This window comes from Oncorhynchus nerka, linkage group LG21, assembly GCF_034236695.1.
Source record: "Oncorhynchus nerka isolate Pitt River linkage group LG21, Oner_Uvic_2.0, whole genome shotgun sequence".
In the NCBI taxonomy this organism is placed as follows: Eukaryota; Metazoa; Chordata; class Actinopteri; order Salmoniformes; family Salmonidae; genus Oncorhynchus; species Oncorhynchus nerka.
In genome coordinates this window covers 32985444-33007142 of record NC_088416.1, presented here as the reverse complement: position 1 = coordinate 33007142, position 21699 = coordinate 32985444, and the positions used below count along the sequence as shown (strand labels likewise).

The following is a 21699-nucleotide window of genomic DNA, read 5'->3' as shown; positions in this document are numbered from 1 at the left end:
GTGTTATAGTCTGGTTGATGGTTAAACCTATCTAGTCTGTCATGAAGAATACAAACTAGTGCATTTCTGAATGATTGATCGAGTAATGTTGGATTTAGCCTATGATCTGTCAAGAAAATGCAACAGAAAAACCTTTATTACATTGTCTCAACATTATGAAAAAAGGCTTCGGTGTGCTGCTATGAGTTCAGTGGCTACTTAATTAACCAGTTTCAGCCAAGTTGCCTCCTTGGCGACTGCGCGCGCGTGTCTACCAACATCGTACAAGGACTGTTTGTTGTCCGGTGCCCGGCGACGTCACGGAATTTGAGAGCGCGACAGTGCGCCCTAGGACTCAAATACTGTGGCATGTTTACCGACGTGAGTTTTCCTGATCCGACTCTTGTTTGGAGCTCGTCTCTCTTGCATTGGAATAGTACAAGGGATAAGTAAAATAATCAGAATCTATGATCTCGGTCCCTTTGATGAAAACAGTCCCATTTTACCCTCTGACTTCATGATCCAATTGGGTATAGACAGTCTATTCGCCAGAGATGTCCACCGCTGCAACTCCAACCACCCCCTCTCAGTTAACATCGGATCAAATCACGGTCATTGTGGCAGCATGTAAGTAAGATTTTAATCTCTCAAAATGTCAAATTTTCCATGAAACTGATGGTGGCATTTGAGCATAGATCAGAATCAGATATAATCTTAGGCATATTTTTGTAATTAACCCATCTGTTATGATAAACAGGCGTATTGGCATGTCACTTTTGCCTGTTACATTAATAACAGTTGTAAGTGTTCATTCATTTTCTTTGGACAAAACACAACTATTGTAAAGTTGTAGAAAACTGCAACAGTGTAGCCTATGTGGACCACTGACCTATGCTATAGATCTGGATGGGGAGTCTGTTGCCTCAGCAGGTTGTTCACACCAGTGATGGATCCTTTAACTTCATCAAATCACTGCTGTGGTGGTGTGATAAGGAATATGTTGAATACACTGTTCGCCAGCTGCTATCACTGTAGATAGCAGCCTATTTGCCGACTAGATATGAAGCTTTCATTTACATTACATTTAAGTCATTTAGCAGACGCTCTTATCCAGAGCGACTTACTTTCTATTTCTAGAACCTATCTGTATTATCTTGAAGCTACTAGTGTTCCTCTTGGACTTGTTTTGTATCCGAAGATGAATTACATGGTTGACCTCACATTTATATTTGATAGTACATTAATTTGAAGTGTGGAAAATCGACTGCGACTAACATTATGATTGCCAATGCGACTAACATTATGATTGCCAATGCGACTAACATTATGATTGCCAATGAGACTAACATTATGATTGCCAATGAGACTAACATTATGATTGCCAATGAGACTAACATTATGATTGCCAATGCGACTAACATTATGATTGCCAATGCGACTAACATTATGATTGCCAATGAGACTAACATTATGATTGCCAATGAGACTAACATTATGATTGCCAATGCGACTAACATTATGATTGCCAATGAGACTAACATTATGATTGCCAATGCGACTAACATTATGATTGCCAATGCGACTAACATTATGATTGCCAATGAGACTAACATTATGATTGCCAATGAGACTAACATTATGATTCCCTGCGTAACATTAGATTGAGAAACATTATGATTGCCAATGAGACTAACATTATGATTGCCAATGCGACTAACATTATGATTGCCAATGCGACTAACATTATGATTGCCAATGCGACTAACATTATGATTGCCAATGCGACTAACATTATGATTGCCAATTATCCCTGTCCACAGATTGAGAAACATATTGTGAACAGCGTTCCATTAAATAGTCTACACAGTATGTCCACACAGCGTTTCAACTTAATTACCTGTGACCTGAGCAGGAAAAGCTCTGTCCCCTAGCAACAGCATATTACAGTGTTCTGAACACTATAGTAAATATTACTTTACATTAATTAGACTGGGGCATTACGTAATGTACCTTTTGTACAAGTGCATGTCCATTGTCATTTTGATGCATTGTTAACAGCGGGTGATGAGTTTTCTCTTCTCCTCTCCTTTACTAGTTTCAGGTCTGGTGTTCTTTGTGGTGATCGTGGTGCTCCTGTCCATATACCGGAAAGAACCTCACTGCTGCAAGGACACCCATGGAGACATGGTAAGGACCTTGAGCTCACTCACTATATTTTATTGAAAGATACAATTAGTGAGAAAGTGTCACTTGTAAACAAACCATAAATTAAAGTTAGGCACAGATACAGATTAGATGTGACTGAGGCCAAATGTACCATGCAAAGTAAATGTAGCGCCATTAAGAGTTGGCACGTTTAATTTGCATGGCTATGGGAACAGGCCCAGAATAAACTTGATATGATCACTGTAAAACCATGCATTTGTATTTCATGGAATTAAAAGTGCTCTGGCTATGAACTTCGGCTTCCATAACTATCCCTGAGTGCCAAAGGAATCATGAGTCATAGTGTGTGGCGAGGCAGCATTGACAAATGCTATTGATACTTGCGCCAATCTTGTGATGTGTCAACACCACTACAATGAGAATATTACAACAGATTGTTTAGCTAAAAATTTGACTCAAAACATGTTGTATGAAAACATATGAAAACATATGAATGGCTAACACGGGGCGGAGGAAAATCTGATCTTGACTGCAAACAAGCATATCCTGCACAGCCTACTGGAAAATCTCACCCAGAAACTGGATACAATATTCAGTGTTCCCCTGAGTGAGGAACACAAACACTGGCACAGAGGAGGAGTCTTCAGTATCATTGTTGACCTCCTTTCCTCTCCCTCCCAGAGAATAGAACTTAGTAGACAGTGTCTTATATGAAGGCAGTATCTTATATGAACGGTACCATGATGGATGCCCAAAGTATGGAGGTTCATACATATCAATACTATTTAACAACTTCAAACTATGACCAATATTCAAGTCCCTAACCTGGTACAGGAAATAGGGAACAGGAAGTATAAACTCTCCATGGAGGTCAGTTTTCAGTTTCTGCCCATCCTCCATGTTTCCTCTTCCTGACCTGCGTCCCTGGGGTAGGGTTAATATGTTATCTCTGTAGAACAGGGACACTACTCATACCTTCCAACTCGTTCCCTTTCTCAGACAGACAGGAAACACCAACATCTCCTTTGTCTCTGCTATGTTTGGCTCTGGCCTGAACAGATTAGAGAAAAGTTTTGCTGTCTCTTGTCAGGAATAGACAGGCTTGTCCTCTTGTACATGTCAGCTAGAGTAACCCACACATGACACATCAGACAACATTGCTCGTCACTATTTCCATATTGTCAGTGTGGGGAGTGGAGTCTAGTCTATATAGTAAACAGTGTGTGACAGGGTGTAAATATGACCTCTGGGATCTGTACTGGGTGAAAGAATACACAGCTAGCTGGCGGTGTGAGCAAAGTCAAAAATCAAGTTTCCTGACGATTTAAGTTGTTTTTATATAGAAACAGATTTGTTGAAATCAGTTTGTTGTTTTTGGTGTCCCTGTTATGTCGTTTACACATTCCCTGAAATCCTATCCAGTCACCCATATAGTCATAGTGACTGGTTAACTGAGGCATGTTGCAGAAGAGGGTGGTTTTGTTACAAGATCATTACAAGGACACCAACCTGAAGGCAAGCCAGATTTCGAGGGAGGCTCACATGGAAAAAAGCCTCTATTATTGTTTTCTATGGAATGTTTACGTTCCTCTATATGTGTTGTTGCCACATACCTTTCCCTGCTTCAGTTTGCTCCATGAATAATGGCCAGACCCTCCTGTGGGTGTTGGGGACAATGGCTCTCCTTCAGGTCGCGGCACTGAAAAAGGCACACTGCCGATGGGGTCCTCCCCCCACTTCAGCTCTGATTTTACACGGTTGTGCTTTTTCACGCTGGGTGAATCAGAGGCAGTAAACAAAAGGACATCTCCCTTTTTTATCCTGAAGACTTTTTTTCGCCCCTTGAAAGTGAAAACTAGCGAGGGAAAGTGACCTCTGACATCAATTTTTCTGCGGTGTCTCTCTCTGTCACATGCTGGAGGGGTGGTGACAAAGGTCAAACTGCATCACTGGGAACGTGAGTGATGTCCCCGTTCGGGCAGACATCAAAACTGGCCCTGATGTTTTGAAGGTGACCATTTTGTCAATATGAACAAGGCTGCTTCCCTATGCGTGATTCGCAGTGGAGAAATTTTCCTATGTAAATTGCTACAACCGTTCTCCTACTCATCACGCATCCTCATTTTAATTTGTTTAATTTAACTAGGCAAGTCAGTTAAGAACAAATTATTATTTACAGTGACGACCAAACCCTAACCCGGACGACGCTGGGCCAATTGGGACTCCCAAGCACGGCCGGTTGTGATGCTGGATTGAACTCTGTCAGGCAAAAAAATCCTTTGTTGTAATGCTGTGTAATGTTGTCCAAAGTAACTATGGGGGCCATAATGTGTATTTGAGCATGCTTGTTGAGAGGAACCTGCTACAGTTACAAGGGAAAAGAGAGATGCTGAAAAGGTCACACTGTGTGGTTTCTTGCTAGGGACCCTGGTGACACAGTAGGACACTGTATTGTCCCCAATACAAAGAGACTCATTTAAGCCCAGGCAAATCACCTAGTTTTCCGGCAGGGCTTTTGAAGGATTCCAGCACCTCATACAGTGTGAGCCTGCCTAATCTTGTTTGAAATGGGTGGGACTGGGAGGAGGCACGGAAATCATAGGGTGGTCATCTTATAGGCTAGATCATTTATGGTATTGCTAAAACAGTCAGGACCAAAATGAATGAAACAAGGCATGACAATTGGTCAATGAGGCTGAAATTAGGGAATGCCTTCCTAATTGGGACGTTGGGCTAGCCTTGTAATTACCAGGCTGATTACCACTGCGTTATCAAAACAGAATGTAAGCTCGCAAGACTTTTGGGATGTTGTACAAGGTTAACGTTGGGCAGATTGTCGACATTCAGTCTCTATTTTAATTAGATTCTCGTTGAATCTCAAATTTAAATGTAGGGTTGTTAGAAGTTGTTCAGTCATCTCTGTAGTTAATGTGCTAATGGAGGGTTCATCATACTATAGTCTAACTCACATTAATCACTGTTCCCTCTGTCCTCCTGCAGGATGCCCCTCCTCAGTACTACAGCAGCAGACAAACACTGGTGGGAAACCCCTGTCTGGAACAGACTCATGACATCATACACGACAACACACACTCACAGGTAAGAAGGCCCAGCACTGGGTGGGTCAATACGTTTTCAGTCAATACGTTGTCAGACCCAGTGATACCTGTGTGTGTGTGTGTGTGGTGGGGGGGGGCTATCCAAAGTCGCTGTAATCATAAATGAATTCATATTTGAATGGTCGTCAATCATCATTAAGTAGCTTATACCTGCACCGGGATTATTAAGCGCACAGATTGATCCAAGGCAATGTGCAACGAGCAGACAAGTCAGAACCGTGGAGAAAGAATTAGGCCTAGGCTACACCTTGCTCTTTAGATAAGTCAGACAGTAAACTAAATAACATCAATCATGCAAGATCAGGTAGACTGCAGTCTACAACATAAGCAGCAAACACATCCACATCAATTTGATAGGCTATTGCTCTCTGTAGTCAAGCACAAGGAACTGAATCCCATGTGTCTACTACTGTGCTATAGTTCAACCTAATGATGTAATATAGAATAGACTACTTTTGCTTTCATATGCCATTTAAAAACAAGTTACAGGGGAGAACATTATAGTAAACCTACTCACCAAGCAGATGTGTCGTGTGATGGGATCAAAGATCATTCATGCGTAATCATGCAATGTCAAATTGTAAATACATTTTGAAAAGTCCAACGAACAGGCAGAACCTAATCTGAACTAACATCTATATATATTGTCGAAAATAAGAAATGATACGGTTTATATCCCTGAATAAATTCTCTTTCAACTTAAAATTGAGCTCATGAGACCCTGCTCAAATTGTCACTCTTTTTAAATAGTAACCATTCCAGTCATGAGATGTGCATCTCACTTCGCACTTGCAATTCTTTGCTTTTCAAAAATATTATTTTCTATTTATTTTGTTATATATTCCATAATATTTTACTTATAAAATAGAGGTGTCTTAACTGTGATAAGGGCACAGGAATACAAAAGTGTATTTTCTACTAACTTAACAAACAAGGCTATGCCAATGCAATTTCATATATCCATAATCACCAGCAGTTAACCAGCAGCGCAGCGCCAGTCTCAGGCCAGGGGGCCCCTCAAGTGGGTATAGCGACACACATGTACATTGCTTTATAAAATAAGCAATACCAGCTCAGACCAATTCCAAGATTGAATCAAATCATATTATACAGTATATCATATTATATATACATTTGTCATGTTTTATAGTGTTAAATAATATTTATTTTATTTGTTTTTTGGTACAATGTTTTTCTTGTAAAACATCTCCAGGAACAGGAGTCCCCGCTTCTGCTGTGTGTGGATAGGTTTATTGCTCTGATGTGTATAGTCAGCAGTGATGCACTGACAAGGATTCTCCATGACCAAACAGACACCCGCAATATCTTCCATCAAAGTGTTTGTGACATCTCTCTAACTGTTCCATTGTGTTCCTTGGCTGTCTGCTTCTTCTCTCCATCAGTCAGGACAGCTGTTCCTTATCGGCCTGCCCTCCAGCTACCGCCTGCCCTCCCTGGAGGCGCCCCTCCCCAGGCTGCCCTCCTACGAGAGTGTCAGGAAGAAGGACCGCCAGAGACAGATACACATGATGATCGCTGACCGTTTCGGCCTCAACGGCGCCATGCTGACTGAGGTAAGATACCGGGGGGTGGACGGGTACCACTGAGATAAGTGGCAAGTTTCCTCATAAGTATTGAACGCTGCCTGAAAGTGTAGGTTATTGAACGTTACCAAAGTCAATCTTTAGTCCATTATTAAAGAGCCTCACATATATAATCTGTTGTTTACTCCTAAGTGCAGTGACCTATAAAAGAGATTTTTGTTCATTATGAATGTGCTGTCACAGGATAACTGGAGCTTGTTCTAAGATGAAACACTATTCAGAACGCCGTAAATAGGAGCCCTATCATCTCATCTTCTGCTGTAGTGATGCACAGACTGCGCATTCCCAGGTTTTACTGTGTTGATCTTTCGCCGGGGCTTTGACTTGCGTAATGCTCGAGCAAACAAAGTAATGAGAAAAAGGCAAATCAAACATAATTAAAGCTTGTGTCCTCAGTGTAAACAGTGGCAGAGAATGCAGCTTTGTGCTTTTTTTCCTCCTTTACTCGTCTTTTTTGCCCCTCTTTTTCTTTAGTAACCGTCCCAGTGAATACGTGCCCTCCCATCAGTCCCCCATTCTGTCACCGGTAGCTCAAAGTGGCCCCTGTCAGACTTTAGAGGGGTTCTGATGGCCCATAATTGCTCTGTATGTGCTGTGGCCCGTAGGGGCTGGAGTGAAACTTTGATGCGTTTTACGTGTGTGGTGTTTTTATAGGCGTGCAGGGCTGTCCTTGCCGCCCGCGGGGGCCCCAAGCAATTAAAAGATAAGGGGTTAGTCAGGGAGTGAGGAGCTGGCTGATGACGGAGATAAGCTCTGTACTGGAGGAGTGCTGCCAACCTAATCTGTCATGTAAACGCTAACATGATGCCATTAGGTTTGATGTTAGAGATCATGTATCAGCCAATACACGCTAGGAAACACCTACACCTGGGAAATGGAGTATGTAACCTTAGATGGGATGTATTTTTAGAAGGTCATGGGTTATTTTGTTGTGTGTGTGGAATATATAGCGTTTAACATATTCAGTACGTTTTATAGCCTCTCAATTATGAGTGTTAACATTTATTTATTTATTTAACCTTTATTTTAGGAGGGTGACTCATTCTAAGTGGCTCACTTTGCCACAAAGTATAGCTTGATATGATGAGCCGCGACACACACAAATCAAGCCATCCACTCACCCATTTGACACGTACCCACCTACCTTAGGTTCTAAAGCAGTGTTAACCAAAGCTTACTCTTTCTCTCCCACAGCCCCCTCCAACGTATGAGGAGAGCATCCACCACTCCATTGAAGTGCCCTTTGACATTCTGGGGTCTGTAATAGACGCCTCTCATCCCCAGAACATTTCCCCTCCGCACCCTGGCACAGACCTTACCACTCAGTCAGAGGTAACCACTCAGTGCCCATCCACTCAGGATGCCAACAGTGCCACCCTACCAGTCTGAATCCTCAGACTCGCTACTGACACATGATGACAAGGACAACTGGAGTATTGATGCTTTTTATCCACCTTGATGTGCCAAACTGGCCAGAGGATAACAGACAGGGGAAATGCATTTACATTTACATACATTTAAGTCATTTAGCAGACGCTCTTATCCAGAGCGACTTACAAATGCACACATTCTCAATAGGTTGAAATTGATCCAGCAGCCAATGGGTTGACTGTACTGTAGGAACATCCTGCAGTGACAGTATGCTGGAAGATAGTGACCAAAGATGGTGAAATTCTACATTGCGGGTTACTCCATACTGACAAACTTGAATGTCTAAACACCTCTTGTCAGTTGTGATTTTAAACTGGAGCCTAAATAAGATTGGTGAACTGGCAAGACTTGGATTACCATTCTTCAGTGAAAAGGGAAACCGTCCTGTAGATGACCAATACCATGACTATATATGTCTGAGGTGGCAGGTTCTAATGCCAACGTTAACTGTAAGAGGAGACAGGCCAGGTAGAAAGACACTCCATGACAAATGTGCTGCTGAAAAACAAAGACTATTTTGCTGTGAACAGAAAAAGCACCAAAAAGGGAAGAACGATCTTTAGATTAAAAAAAAAAAATGTTTCTCATATTTTCTACATTTGATCATGGTAACCCCTTTTGATCATTTTATGGATTAAAGTAATCTGGATTATTGTTTTTTGGGGAACTGTGTTGTAGCAAGTCCTTTTCTGAGTAAAATCACTCTCCTCTTTTAGTGCAATGTACGAGCCAAAAACGTATAAGCGTGAGATGTAAAATGCTCATATGTCCTACCCTGCTGAGCTTGGGTTGTACAACTGAGCCAGCTACAACCTGTGTGTTAGTCTTGGAACCTGTGAAGAGTGAGTCAACAACACCAAACCTGTGTTGGCTCTGGTAACGAGTCTTAAATGCCCAATGCAGCTGTTTTTATATCAAATCATTTATGGGTAACAATAATGTACCTTACTGTGATGGTTTTCTATTCAAATGATCAAAATGGTTTTTTGTTGCTTTTAAGCTTTTTAAGCGTTAAACATTTTAACAAGCAAGATTTGTGGTCCGAGTGGGGAGGAGAAAAGGGAAAACTAGTTGTTATTGTTAGAGAGGTTTGGAACTCTTTGTTATTAATCTATTAACTAATTTACCACCTGGTGATGTCACCAGGCATGCCGAAACTTCACCATGCAAAACCTGCTGTTTAGAAGGTCCTATGTAGAATGTATTTTCAACCAGGAAATAATACTGATCAAATCTTGTTAGTTTCATCAGCTGTTGTACAATATGATGCAAAACACAGAAAACTTCATTTTGACTGCACAGGGCCTTTAAGATACAATTCAGCATTGGGATTGTGGGAAGCGTTAACTAAGTAGCTAGCTTTGTTTATTCAAGAGCTCTGTGAACAGTGAATGAGAATAGCTGTGTAAAAAGCTTTTTTTTGTTGGTTAACTGGGCTGCCTGTCTTAACAGTCCCTGCACAAGCTTGAGAAGAAACCAGTATGAATGACAAGAAAAAGTATGTAATATTTCCCTCACATCATGTCTGAAACAAAAGTATGAGGTGTCAGCAGCCGTTAGCAAGTAGAGAAAAGTCTACTCAAAAGACAGCAATTGGGAAATACTTGTACAAGTGTAAGAGTGAGAATTGGAGTTGATGATCATTTATAGACCTGTCTGTCACGTAAACTAATTGAGATGGTGGTGGCTTCTAGATAAAGACATGTTTAACATAGCGCCTGTGTGCTGTCTCTGTCTGGCCTTAATGTCCACTAGTTTCCTTTTCACCTCATTTAACACATGATTTACTAACAAAAGGCACATCTCAATAGGTGGTCCAGGTATGACATGACATGGAACAAGCAGGGGGAGAGGCAGGTGGTACTTTCCTCTTTTGTTCTCTATTGTTCCTCAAACAAGGAGGAGGATGATGACATCACATCTGACCATCTCCTTGTATTTGATTTATTTAACCTTTATTCAACTAGGCAGTTAGGAACAGTGGGTTAACTGCCTTGTTCAGGGGCAGAACGACAGATTTTTACCTTGTCAGCTCGGGGATTCGTTCTAGCAACCTTTCGGTTACTGGCCCAACGCTCTAACTACTAGGCTCCCTGCCGCCCTTAACCTGCCACTCCAAAATCCTTGAAGTTAACTTAAAGTTTGTGGTTGTCTCAAATACACTATTTTGCTCAAAACATATTTTTTGGAACCCTTTAGTGTATGTATTTATACTTGGGATATTTGAACAGGAAAAGTAAAATCACTGGAGGACGTCTAACTTTCACTTTTCGAACCCTCTAAACTGCACTTTACATTGGCGGGAGCAGTGTTTTTGTGCATTTTGAATGACCCTGGAACCTAACTTTTATACAAGTGAATTAATGACCTGTAAGTTTACTTTGAGCCCACCACCAAGTTATGTCTGACCTGTACACACACATTGAACATATGTATGTAAATAATAAACTGTTATTAAATCAAATTGTATTAGCCACATTCGCCGAATACAACAGTAGACCTTACAGTGAAATGCTTACTTATGAGCCCCTAACCAACAATGCAGTTGGATATATGGATAAGATTACGGATAAGAAATAAAAGTAACAAGTAATTCAAGAGCAACAGTAAAATAACAATAGAGAGACTATATACAGGGGGGTAATCTATATTTTCTTAATCATGTAAATTGTTACTTGCAAAAAAGTCATAATGACAGTCTAAGGAGGAAAATGGATGCATCTGTTTCTGTATTACTGAACATATGTTACCTCTGTGCCTTGTCAAAGTACTTCTCCATCCATTGTCACTCAAAAGCTTGACCTCTGACATCTGGTGGCCAGCTATAGAATTGCAGTCTTGAAGATTACACCATTTTAACTGAAAACTGAACCAACCCACCCCATACTTTTGAGACAATACTCTCACATAAACAAAATGTCACAGTCAGTAATATATTTAACTCATTAGATGAAGTGTCCACAAGGGTTCCATTGTCCTGCTGTTGGGTGTCTAATGAGAGAGAGAGAGAGAGAGAGAGAGACAGACAACAAATTCCAATTGGCTATACTAAAACTCTTTAACATCATACTTAGCTCTGGCATCTTCCCCAATATTTGGAACCAAGGACTGATCACCCCAATCCACAAAAGTGGAGACAAATTTGAACCCAATAACTACCGTGGAATATGTGTCAACAGTAACCTTGGGAAAATCCTCTGCATTATTATTAACAGCAGACTCGTACATTTCCTCAATGAAAACAATGTACTGAGCAAATGTCAAATTGGCTTTTTACCAAATTACCGTACAACAGACCATGTATTCACCCTGCACACCCTAATTGACAACCAAACAAACCAAAACAAAGGCAAAGTCTTCTCATGCTTTGTTGATTTCAAAAAAGCCTTCGACTCAATCTGGCATGAGGGTCTGCTATACAAACTGATGGAAAGTGGTGTTGGGGGTAAAACATACGACATTATAAAATCCATGTACACAAACAACAAGTGTGCGGTTAAAATTGGCAAAAAACACACACATTTCTTCACACAGGGTCGTGGGGTTAGACAGGGATGCAGCTTAAGCCCCACCCTCTTCAACATATATATCAACGAATTGGCACGGGCACTAGAAAAGTCTGCAGCACCCGGCCTCCCCCTGCTAGAATCCGAAGTCAAATGTCTGCTGTTTGCTGATGATCTGGTGCTTCTGTCACCAACCAAGGAGGGCCTACAGCAGCACCTAGATCTTATGCACAGATTCTGTCAGACCTGGGCCCTGACAGTAAATCTCAGTAAGACCAAAATAATGGTGTTCCAAAAAAGGTCCAATCACCAGGACCACAAATACAAATTCCATCTAGACACTGTTGCCCTAGAGCACATAAAAAACTATACATACCTTGGCCTAAACATCAGCGCCACAGGTAACTTCCACAAAGCTGTGAACGATCTGAGAGACAAGGCAAGAAGGGCATTCTATGCCATCAAAAGAAACATAAATTTCAACATACCAATTAGGATTTGGCTAAAAATACTTGAATCAGTCATAGAGCCCATTGCCCTTTATGGTTGTGAGGTCTGGGGTCCGCTCACCAACCAAGACTTCACAAAATGGGACAAACACCAAATTGAGACTCTGCACGCAGAATTCTGCAAAAATATCCTCCGTGTACAACGTAAAACACCAAATAATGCATGCAGAGCAGAATTAGGCCGATACCCACTAATTATCAAAATCCAGAAAAGAGCCGTTAAATTCTACAACCACCTAAAAGGAAGCGATTCACAAACCTTCCATAACAAAGCCATCACCTACAGAGAGATGAACCTGGAGAAGAGTCCCTAAGCAAGCTGGTCCTGGGGCTCTGTTCACAAACACAAACACACCCTACAGAGCCCCAGGACAACAGCACAATTAGACCCAACCAAATCATGAGAAAACAAAAAGATAATTACTTAACACATTGGAAAGAATTAACAAAAAAACAGAGCAAACTAGAATGCTATTTGGCCCTACACAGAGAGTACACAGCGGCAGAATACCTGACCACTGTGACTGACCCAAAATTAAGGAAAGCTTTGACTATGTACAGACTCAGTGAGCATAGCCTTGCTATTGAGAAAGGCCGCCGTAGGCAGACATGGCTCTCAAGAGAAGACAGGCTATGTGCTCACTGCCCACAAAATGAGGTGGAAACTGAGCTGCACTTCCTAACCTCCTGCCCAATGTATGACCATATTAGAGAGACATATTTCCCCCAGATTACACAGATCCACAAAGAATTCGAAAACAAATCCAATTTTGAAAAACTCCCATATCTTTTGGGTGAAATTCCACAGTGTGCCATCACAGCAGCAATATTTGTGACCTGTTGCCACGAGAAAAGGGCAACCAGTGAAGAACAAACACCATTGTAAATACAACCCATATTTATGCTTATTCATTTTATCTTGTGTCCTTTAACTATTTGTACATTGTATATATATATATAATATGACATTTGTAATGTCTTTACTGTTTTGAAACTTCTGTATGTGTAATGTTTACTGTTAATTTTTGTTGTTTTTCACTTTATATATTCACTTTGTATGTTGTCTACCTCACTTGCTTTGGCAATGTTAACACATGTTTCCCATGCCAATAAAGCCCTTGAATTGAATTGAATTGAATTGAGAGAGAGAGAGAGAGAGAGAGAGAGAGAGAGAGAGAGAGAGAGAGAGAGATAGAACAAACAGAGGCACTCAGAGGTCATTAAGCTCCTCACAGTTGGGCAGCACAGCTGGAAACAGCCTAGGGGCAGAATGAGAAGACACTACAGGATGAACAACTTCCATCACTGTCTTCTGACTGACAGACACAAAGTGCAACTGTTTGGTAACCCCCTTGAGCTCTTGTCGTAAAAGATGAGCCCCATATAGTTAATCAGGTCTTATGGTCGTTTGATCCCTTAAAATACAGACCACAAAAAGAGGTGACATGGGGTGCTCTCTTCATCATTGACATCTCAACAGCTATTTAAGCATAAAGATTTGGCATTTAAGGGATTAGCACATATATATATATATTGAAAGACAGGTTTTTGTTAAATTTACAATTACTTTCTGATAACCCTTCTGATTTCAATGAAATAAATAAACGTCCTAATCTTTGTAGCCCTTTACACTCGTACCTGTGTATGGATTGAAAATGACAGATTTGGGCACTAATAAGTGCCTAAATTGGAATGCAGTTACTGTACAGTATCATGCTATACATGACATCAGAGTTCTGGCTCTGTGCTTCACAGTGCTGTATGGGTATTGACTGACAGCTGTTCTGAACTTGAGCACCACGCGTGACAGAGGTTTCCTCAATCACTCCCAGTAATTGGGCAACTTTTGCAAATATTTTGTTGTCTGAGTGAGGGAAATGCTGTAAATGAAGATGAATCAATGTATTCTGAAAGACGAGATGTTGAGGAATATAATAAATACAGCTTTGATGTCATACGAGCAACACAAACATCCATGAGACCAAATGTGAACTTCACATTTCCAAATCGTAAAACTCATGTCATATACAGTGTCAGTGTTTATGATCACTATGTTTGATGTACAGTTACCAGATAACATGGCATCATACCCTGTTTGTTGTTTTTAACAGAAAGAGACGATTTGTTTATTGGGAAGAATATTTGCCGCAGTACACACACCTGAATGCACTCATGACTATTTTCTGTGCGCACCAAGATTACAATCCGTTTCTCTGAATTGTCTTGTGAAAGCCTAACACTGTAATATGTTATCTTATAACTTAGCTAGTCTTATTGGCAATAGAACAAACTTTCAAATCATGCCCACCTGATCCAGATTGCGATTTATAATGGACCGTTTTTGGATTGCGTAAACAACAACAGTGATTGTGTGATGGCTGGAATGCAGGGTTGTGTTCCAAACGAAACAACTACAAGTATGCTTGCTCTAGTTACTCAACAACACAGCTAGGAGAGCTCAAAAAATCCTTATAGTTGAAGACTCTTCTTTGACTCAAAGAAGTGCATTGAAAATGCTTTGGAACTGTGCACACTTTGGAGAGGTGTGTGGCCACTTGGAGAGAACAGTTAGTCCTCTCGAACCTACTCACTCAGACCCTTGTCATTTTATGGGGTCTTATGTTACACCTACCCCATATTCTCCAGGAATAGTCTTATCATGTTACAGAATGTATCCAGAGTAGTTTTAGATTTTGTTATCAAGAAATGTGTCAAAAAGTACAGTAAATGTCAAATGCACAGAAAATAAACAGGGTAATGTTTGGATTCGGAGTGTCAGGTGAACTGTTGCGTCCTCACCTTTGATCTAATAATTTTCCCATCATCTCCAATCATCTTCCCATCATCTCCCTTTCAATTGCTACCATGGTTATGGATACGATGCTTCGTGGCTGAATGTTGTTGACGTGTGCAGAGGTTCGCGCCCAGGTATGGGCGAGGGGACGGTCTAAATTTATACTGTTACAAAAACAAAAACAGGTTTTAGAAATGTTTTAAAAGTATTCAGACTCTTTACTCAGCACTTTGTTGAAGCACATTTGGCAGCGATTACAGCATTGAGTCTTCTTGGGTATGACGCGACAAACTTGGCACACCTGCATTTAGGGGGTTTCTCCCATTCTTCTCTGCAGATCCCCTCAAGCTCTGTCAAGTTGGCTGGGGAGCGTTACTGCACAGCTATTTTCAGGTCTCTCCAGAGATGTTCGATCAGGTTCAAGTCCAGGCTCTGGCTGGGCCACTCAAGGACATTAAGAGACTTGTCCCGAAGCCACTCCAGCGTTGTCTTGGCTGCGTGCTTAGGGTCGTTGTCCTGTTGGAAGGTGAACCTTCGCCCCAGTCTGAGGTCCTGAGCACTCTGGAGCAGGTTTTCATCAAGGATCTCTGTACTTTTCTCCGTTTATCTTTGCCTCGATCCCGACTAGTCTCCCAGTCCCTACCGCTGAAAAACATTCCCCACAATGATGCCACCACCATGCTTCACCGTAGGGATGGTGCCAGGTTTCCTCCAGATGTGATGCTTGGCATTCAGGCCAAAGAGTTCAATCTTGGTTTCTTCAGACCAGAGAATCTTGTTTCTCATGGTCTGAGAGGCTTTAGGTGCCTTTTGGCAAACTTCAAGCGGGCTGTCATGTTGCTTAACCGAGGAGTGGCTTCTGCTTGGCCACTCTACCATAAAGGCCTGATTGGTGGAGTGCTGCAGAGATGGTTGTCCTTCTGGAATGTTCTCCCATCTCCACAGAGGAACTCTGAACCTCTGTCAGAGTGACCATCGGGTTCTTGGTCACCTCCCTGACCAATGCCCGTCTCCCCCGATTGCTCAGTTTGGCTGGGCGGCCAGCTCTAGGAAGAGTTTTAGTGGTTCCAAACTTCTTCCATTTAAGAATGATGGAGGCCACTGTGTTCTTGGGGACCTTCAATGCTGCAGAATGTTTTTGGTACCCTTCCCCAGATCTGTGTCTCGACACATTCCTGTCTCGGGGCTCTACGGACATTCCTTCGACCTCATGGCCTGTTTTTTTCTCTGACATACACTGTCACTGGTCTACTTACATGCGCACAGGTGCGACAGCGCCTCTTCCCCCTCAGGAAGTTAAAAAGGTTTGGCATGGGCCATCAAATTCTCAAAATGTTCTACAGTTGCACCATTGAGAACATCTTGACTGGCTGCACCACAGCTTGGTATGGCAACAGCACCCCCTTGATCGCATAGCACTACAGAGGGTGTTGCATACAGCCCAGTACATCACTGGGGCTGAGCTCCCTGTCATCCAGGACCTCTATATCAGGTGGTGTGTTAGGAAAGCCAAGAAAATTGTTAAAAAGACTCCAGCCACCCAAGCCATGGACTAATTCTCTCTGCTTCCACACGGCAAGCAGTATCGGTGCATAAAGACAACAACAGACTCCTGAACAGCTTGTATCTCCAAGCCATGAGAATGCTAAATATCTAACAGAATTGCTGCACAGACTACATATTTTTTTTTTCTCTGTCTCTATGCACACTCACAGGACTCTACACACTCACGCACACTGACACTCCAACGCACACATAACATGCACATACATTTATACTGACTACAGACACGCACACATACTCACATAGAATCATCATTTACGCTGCTGCTACGCTGTTTATCAAATATCAAATCAAATCTAACTATATTTGCCACATGCGCCGAATACAAGTGTAGACTTTACTGTGAAATGCTTACTTACAAGCCCTTAACCAACAGTGCAGTTCAAGAAGAAGGAAATATTTACAATGTAGGCTAAAATAAAAAGTTATAATAAAAAGTAACACAATAAGAATAACAATAACGAGGGTATATACAGGGGGCATCGGTATCCTGATGTCTAGTCACCTACCCTATACATATACTGAACAGAAATATATACGCAACATGTAAAGTGTGGTCCCATGTGTCATGACGTTGGCCTGGGGGGGTAGGTTTATGACAGTCATAAATACCTCTTCCCCCTTTTTTCCTCTCTCTACCCTACTGATGTTACATTTGCAAAACCCTTGGTTAACATAGAGATTCTGGGAACATCAGAAGGTGGGGGGAAATGAACTACACTGCTCAAAAAAATAAAGGGAACCCTTAAACAACACAATGTAACTCCAAGTCAATCACACTTCTGTGAAATCAAACTGTCTACTTAGGAAGCAACACTGATTGACAATAAATTTCACATGCTGTTGTGCAAATGGAATAGACAACAGGTGGGAAATTATGGGAAATTGGCAAGTCACCCCCAATAAAGGAGTGGTTCTGCAGGTGGTGACTACAGACCACTTCTCAGTTCCTATGCTTCCTGGCTGATGTTTTGGTCACTTTTGAATGCTGGCGGTGCTTTCACTCTAGTGGTAGCATGAGACGGAGTCTACAACCCACACAAGTGGCTCAGGTAGTGCAGCTCATCCAGGATGGCACATCAATGTGAGCTGTGGCAAGAAGGTTTGCTGTGTCTGTCAGCGTAGTGTCCAGAGCATGGAGGCGCTACCAGGAGACAGGCTAGTACATCATGAGACGTGGAGGAGGCCATAAGAGGGCAACAACCCAGCAGCAGGACCGCTACCTCCGCCTTTGTGCAAGGAGGAGCAGGAGGAGCACTGCCAGAGCCCTGCAAAATGACCTCCAGCAGGCCACAAATGTGCATGTGTCTGCTCAAACGGTCAGAAACAGACTCCATGAGGGTGGTATGAGGGCCCGACGTCCACAGGTGGGGGTTGTGCTTACAGCCCAACACCGTGCAGGACGTTTGCATTTGCCAGAGAACACCAAGATTGGCAATTCGCCACTGGCGCCCTGTGCTCTTCACAGATGAAAGCAGGTTCACACTGAGCACATGTGACAGACGTGACAGAGTCTGGAGACGCCGTGGAGAACGTTCTGCTGCCTGCAACATCCTCCAGCATGACCGGTTTGGCGGTGGGTCAGTCATGGTGTGGTGTGGCATTTCTTTGGGGGGCCGCACAGCCCTCCATGTGCTCGCCAGAGGTAGCCTGACTGCCATTAGGTACCGAGATGAGATCCTCAGACCCCTTGTGAGACCATATGCTGGTGCGGTTGGCCCTGGGTTCCTCCTAATGCAAGACAATGCTAGACCTCATGTGGCTGGAGTGTGTCAGCAGTTCCTACAAGAGGAATTGATGCTATGGACTGGCCCGCCCGTTCCCCCAGACCTGAATCCAATTGAGCACATCTGGGACATCATGTCTCGCTCCATCCACCAATGCCACGTTGCACCACAGACTGTCCAGGAGTTGGCGGATGCTTTAGTCCAGGTCTGGGAGGACATCCCTCGGGAGACCATCCGCCACCCCATCAGGAGCATGCCCAGGCATTGTAGGGAGGTCATACAGGCACGTGGAGGCCACGCACACTACTGAGCCTCATTTTGACTTGTATTAAGGACATTACATCAAAGTTGGATCAGCCTGTAGTGTGGTTTTCCACTTTAATTTTGAGTGTGACTCCAAATCCAGACCTCCATGGGTTGATACATTTGATTTCAATTGATCATTTTTGTGTGATTTTGTTGTCAGCACATACAACTATGTAAAGAAAAAAGTATTTAATAAGAATATTTCATTCATTCAGATCTAGGATGTGTTATTTTAGTGTTCCTTTATTTTTTTGAGCAGTGTATATTCTGGTAATCCGACCAATGGAACGTATGTGGTGGTACTAATGAATATGATGTCAGTTCGGTTGTCATCTGAGACATTCTCATCAATGATAAGATGACAAACTCTACAGTGGAAAGTCTACACATTCGAGTTATCGGGTTCACATGGAATTGTTGTTCAATTTAAATGTTTGAATATGAAATTATTCGTGATGGGATGAAATGTGATTTTAGCTTCTAAAATGTGAGATTTGGGTTTTCTTAAGATAGGGCTCTGCTCAACCAGTGGCCCGCCCCTGTGTAGAGACATGGGCTATAAAACGTTTCTAACACGCCCTGTTCTCCCTTCCTATATAAGCCCTTGACGACAATATAACCTCCTATTCCGAGGACGTGAGGACGACGGTCCGATGTCAGAATGGTTCAGATAATAACTACAGAACGAAGCCAACATCAGCGTGAGCTTTGGTTGCGAATTGTATGAACTATGAACTCTTATTCCCTACAGAAGTGATACCTCCTAGCCGTTGAGTTAGCAACAGCCACTGCAAATGAGGTTTAGGAAGGAACAGACAGAGTATCCCGTCTACCACACAACGACATTACTACAATATATTCAATTTACCAGCAGATACATTCTTCAAAGGACGAAGGACTCGGTTGAGCAACACGGCCTTCCATCTACCACCAACCTACCGAAGCGCAGATCAGAGTAAATATTCATTGCATTTTCCTTTTCCAAATGGGTGGTAATTTAGAATGCATAAGATACTGTATTTATGATAGCACAGCTTCACCCTTTGTTCCTCAGTCTTCCCGCTCTTTCACTCAAACCCAGCCACTTTTCTTTTGTGTAACAAGCTGTCATATCTGTTCCGCCCGCTAGGAACGTTTTCCTTTATGACGTAATTTGTAATCAAGTTATGATTTAATTATGTGTATGTGTAATTCTGTGTGATTAGTTAGGTATTTAGTAAATAAATAATTAAACCCAATTTTGTATTGCTGATTCAACTTGTTAGCCAGGGCTTGTGCAGATAACCAAGAATTTTACAACTTTCAGATGAGACTGAATTAAGATGACGATTAATTTTGACTGCTATTGATGTAAAATATTACTAGGTCTTTAAGAGTTTATTCCGAAGAGAACAGCTCTATAAATATTATTTTGTGGTGCCCAACTCTCTAGTTAAATACATTTACATGATTAGCTCAATCAGGTAATATTAATTACGGAGAATTAATTTTATAGAATAGCATGTCATATAACTTAATCCGGCATAGCCAAAGACACGACACATGTTTCATGAGCTGGAAAAAGTTAATACACACAAAAACCTATTTTTCTCAAATGTTGTGCACAAATGTGTTTACATCCCTGTCAGTTGCACTTCTCCTTTGCCAAGATAATCCATCCACCTGAACGTTGTGGCATATCAAGAAGCTGATTGTGCTGGGGACAATAAATGGCCACTCTAAAATGTACAGTTTTGTTGCACTGATGAAACTGAGGAGTATTTCTGTATGTAAAAGCCCTTTTTTGGGGAAAAACTCATTCTGATTGGCTGGGCCTGGCTCCCCAGTGGGTGGACCTATGCCCTCCCAGACCCACCCATGGCTGCACCCCTTCCCAGTTATGTAAAATCCATAGATTAGGTTCCTCAGGAATTTATTTCAATTGACTGATTTCCTTATGTGAACTGTAACTCAGTAAAATCATTGAAATTGTTGCGTTTATATTTTTGTTCAGTACACACACACACACACACACACACCTCTAGTACATTGTAAATATGATATTGGAACTGACCCTTTATATAGCTTCTTACTTTCTCATGTTCTTGTTTTTATATCTTGTGTGTTTTTGTTTTACCTTATGTTATTTTTAGTGCTACACTGTTATTGATTACTGCATTGTTGAGTTTGGATCTTGCAAGAAAGGCATTTAATTGCATGAGACATTAAAACTTGAAACTAATGGATAGATAGATTCTCTCTTTAGCCATGTTGTAATGGAACTTGCTTTTGAAGTAACCTGAAATATATCACAGTTAACTACTCAGCTTCTCAAACTCAGATTCTCATGTCAAGTAGTGAACACTGGTTCATACTACAGAGAGAATGCCTTTACAATGTACTGAACAGGGCCCGGATTCCCAAAAGCATCTTAAGGCTAAGTTAATCATTAAAATGGTTAGATGAACTTAACCTGAAGATGCTTTTGGGAAACAGTCAACGCTTTATATATACACACAGTTTTGATGCCACCGTGCCTCCATCTTGGCACTCCCCCAACTGAGTACAAATATATTGGAAGCTATAGAAATGCATTTATTAAAAGTCTACTTTTTTTTTTTTTACCACGTTTATTATATTACAGACACCTTCGTTCTCCTCTACCGATATAAGTAGGACACGGTGACATCCCGCCAACTTTGAGAAAAAACACTTTACATCAGAGTTGTCTCGAGATGGCAATGCATATTCATGAAATTAGGCTAGTAGCATAGTATCTTTTTTATTTTTTTAGTAGCATAGTATCTCTCTCCGTTGAATACACGCGGTTGACGTCAACGAACCTAATCGAATATTCAAAACGGGATTACAATAATGCTATGTATCCACCAATCCAAAGAAAGGATAGGCGGGAGCTAGACAGCCCGCCGTTCCACTTTGTGGACAACTGATGTACCACAACAATCATGGCGGCGCTGTTTGTCTGCCTTCGGATTGAGAAAACGGAGAGAGCCGA

The 21699-nt window shown here is 41.8% G+C and overlaps 1 protein-coding gene across 1 annotated transcript; it reads left to right on the top strand.

Moving 5' to 3' along the window:
- The first annotated feature begins 90 nt into the window (after positions 1-90).
- LOC115110668 (uncharacterized) lies at positions 91-10763 on the top strand. Its single transcript, XM_029636496.2, has 5 exons — positions 91-606; positions 2075-2166; positions 5146-5244; positions 6668-6838; positions 8063-10763. Exons 1-5 carry the CDS (start codon positions 534-536, stop codon positions 8255-8257), a joined length of 630 nt encoding a protein of 209 aa, XP_029492356.1. The 5' UTR covers positions 91-533; the 3' UTR covers positions 8258-10763.
- Positions 10764-21699: the final 10936 nt, after the last annotated feature.

What these genes read in the sequence shown, in the direction of transcription:
- LOC115110668 (XM_029636496.2), top strand. Translation starts at nt 534, where the DNA reads ATGTCCACCGCTGCAACTCCAACCACCCCCTCTCAGTTAACATCGGAT. An exon ending in CACGGTCATTGTGGCAGCAT is followed by an intron (nt 607 to 2,074) that starts GTAAGTAAGATT and finishes CTCCTTTACTAG; the next exon opens with TTTCAGGTCTGGTGTTCTTT. An exon ending in AGGACACCCATGGAGACATG is followed by an intron (nt 2,167 to 5,145) that starts GTAAGGACCTTG and finishes GTCCTCCTGCAG; the next exon opens with GATGCCCCTCCTCAGTACTA.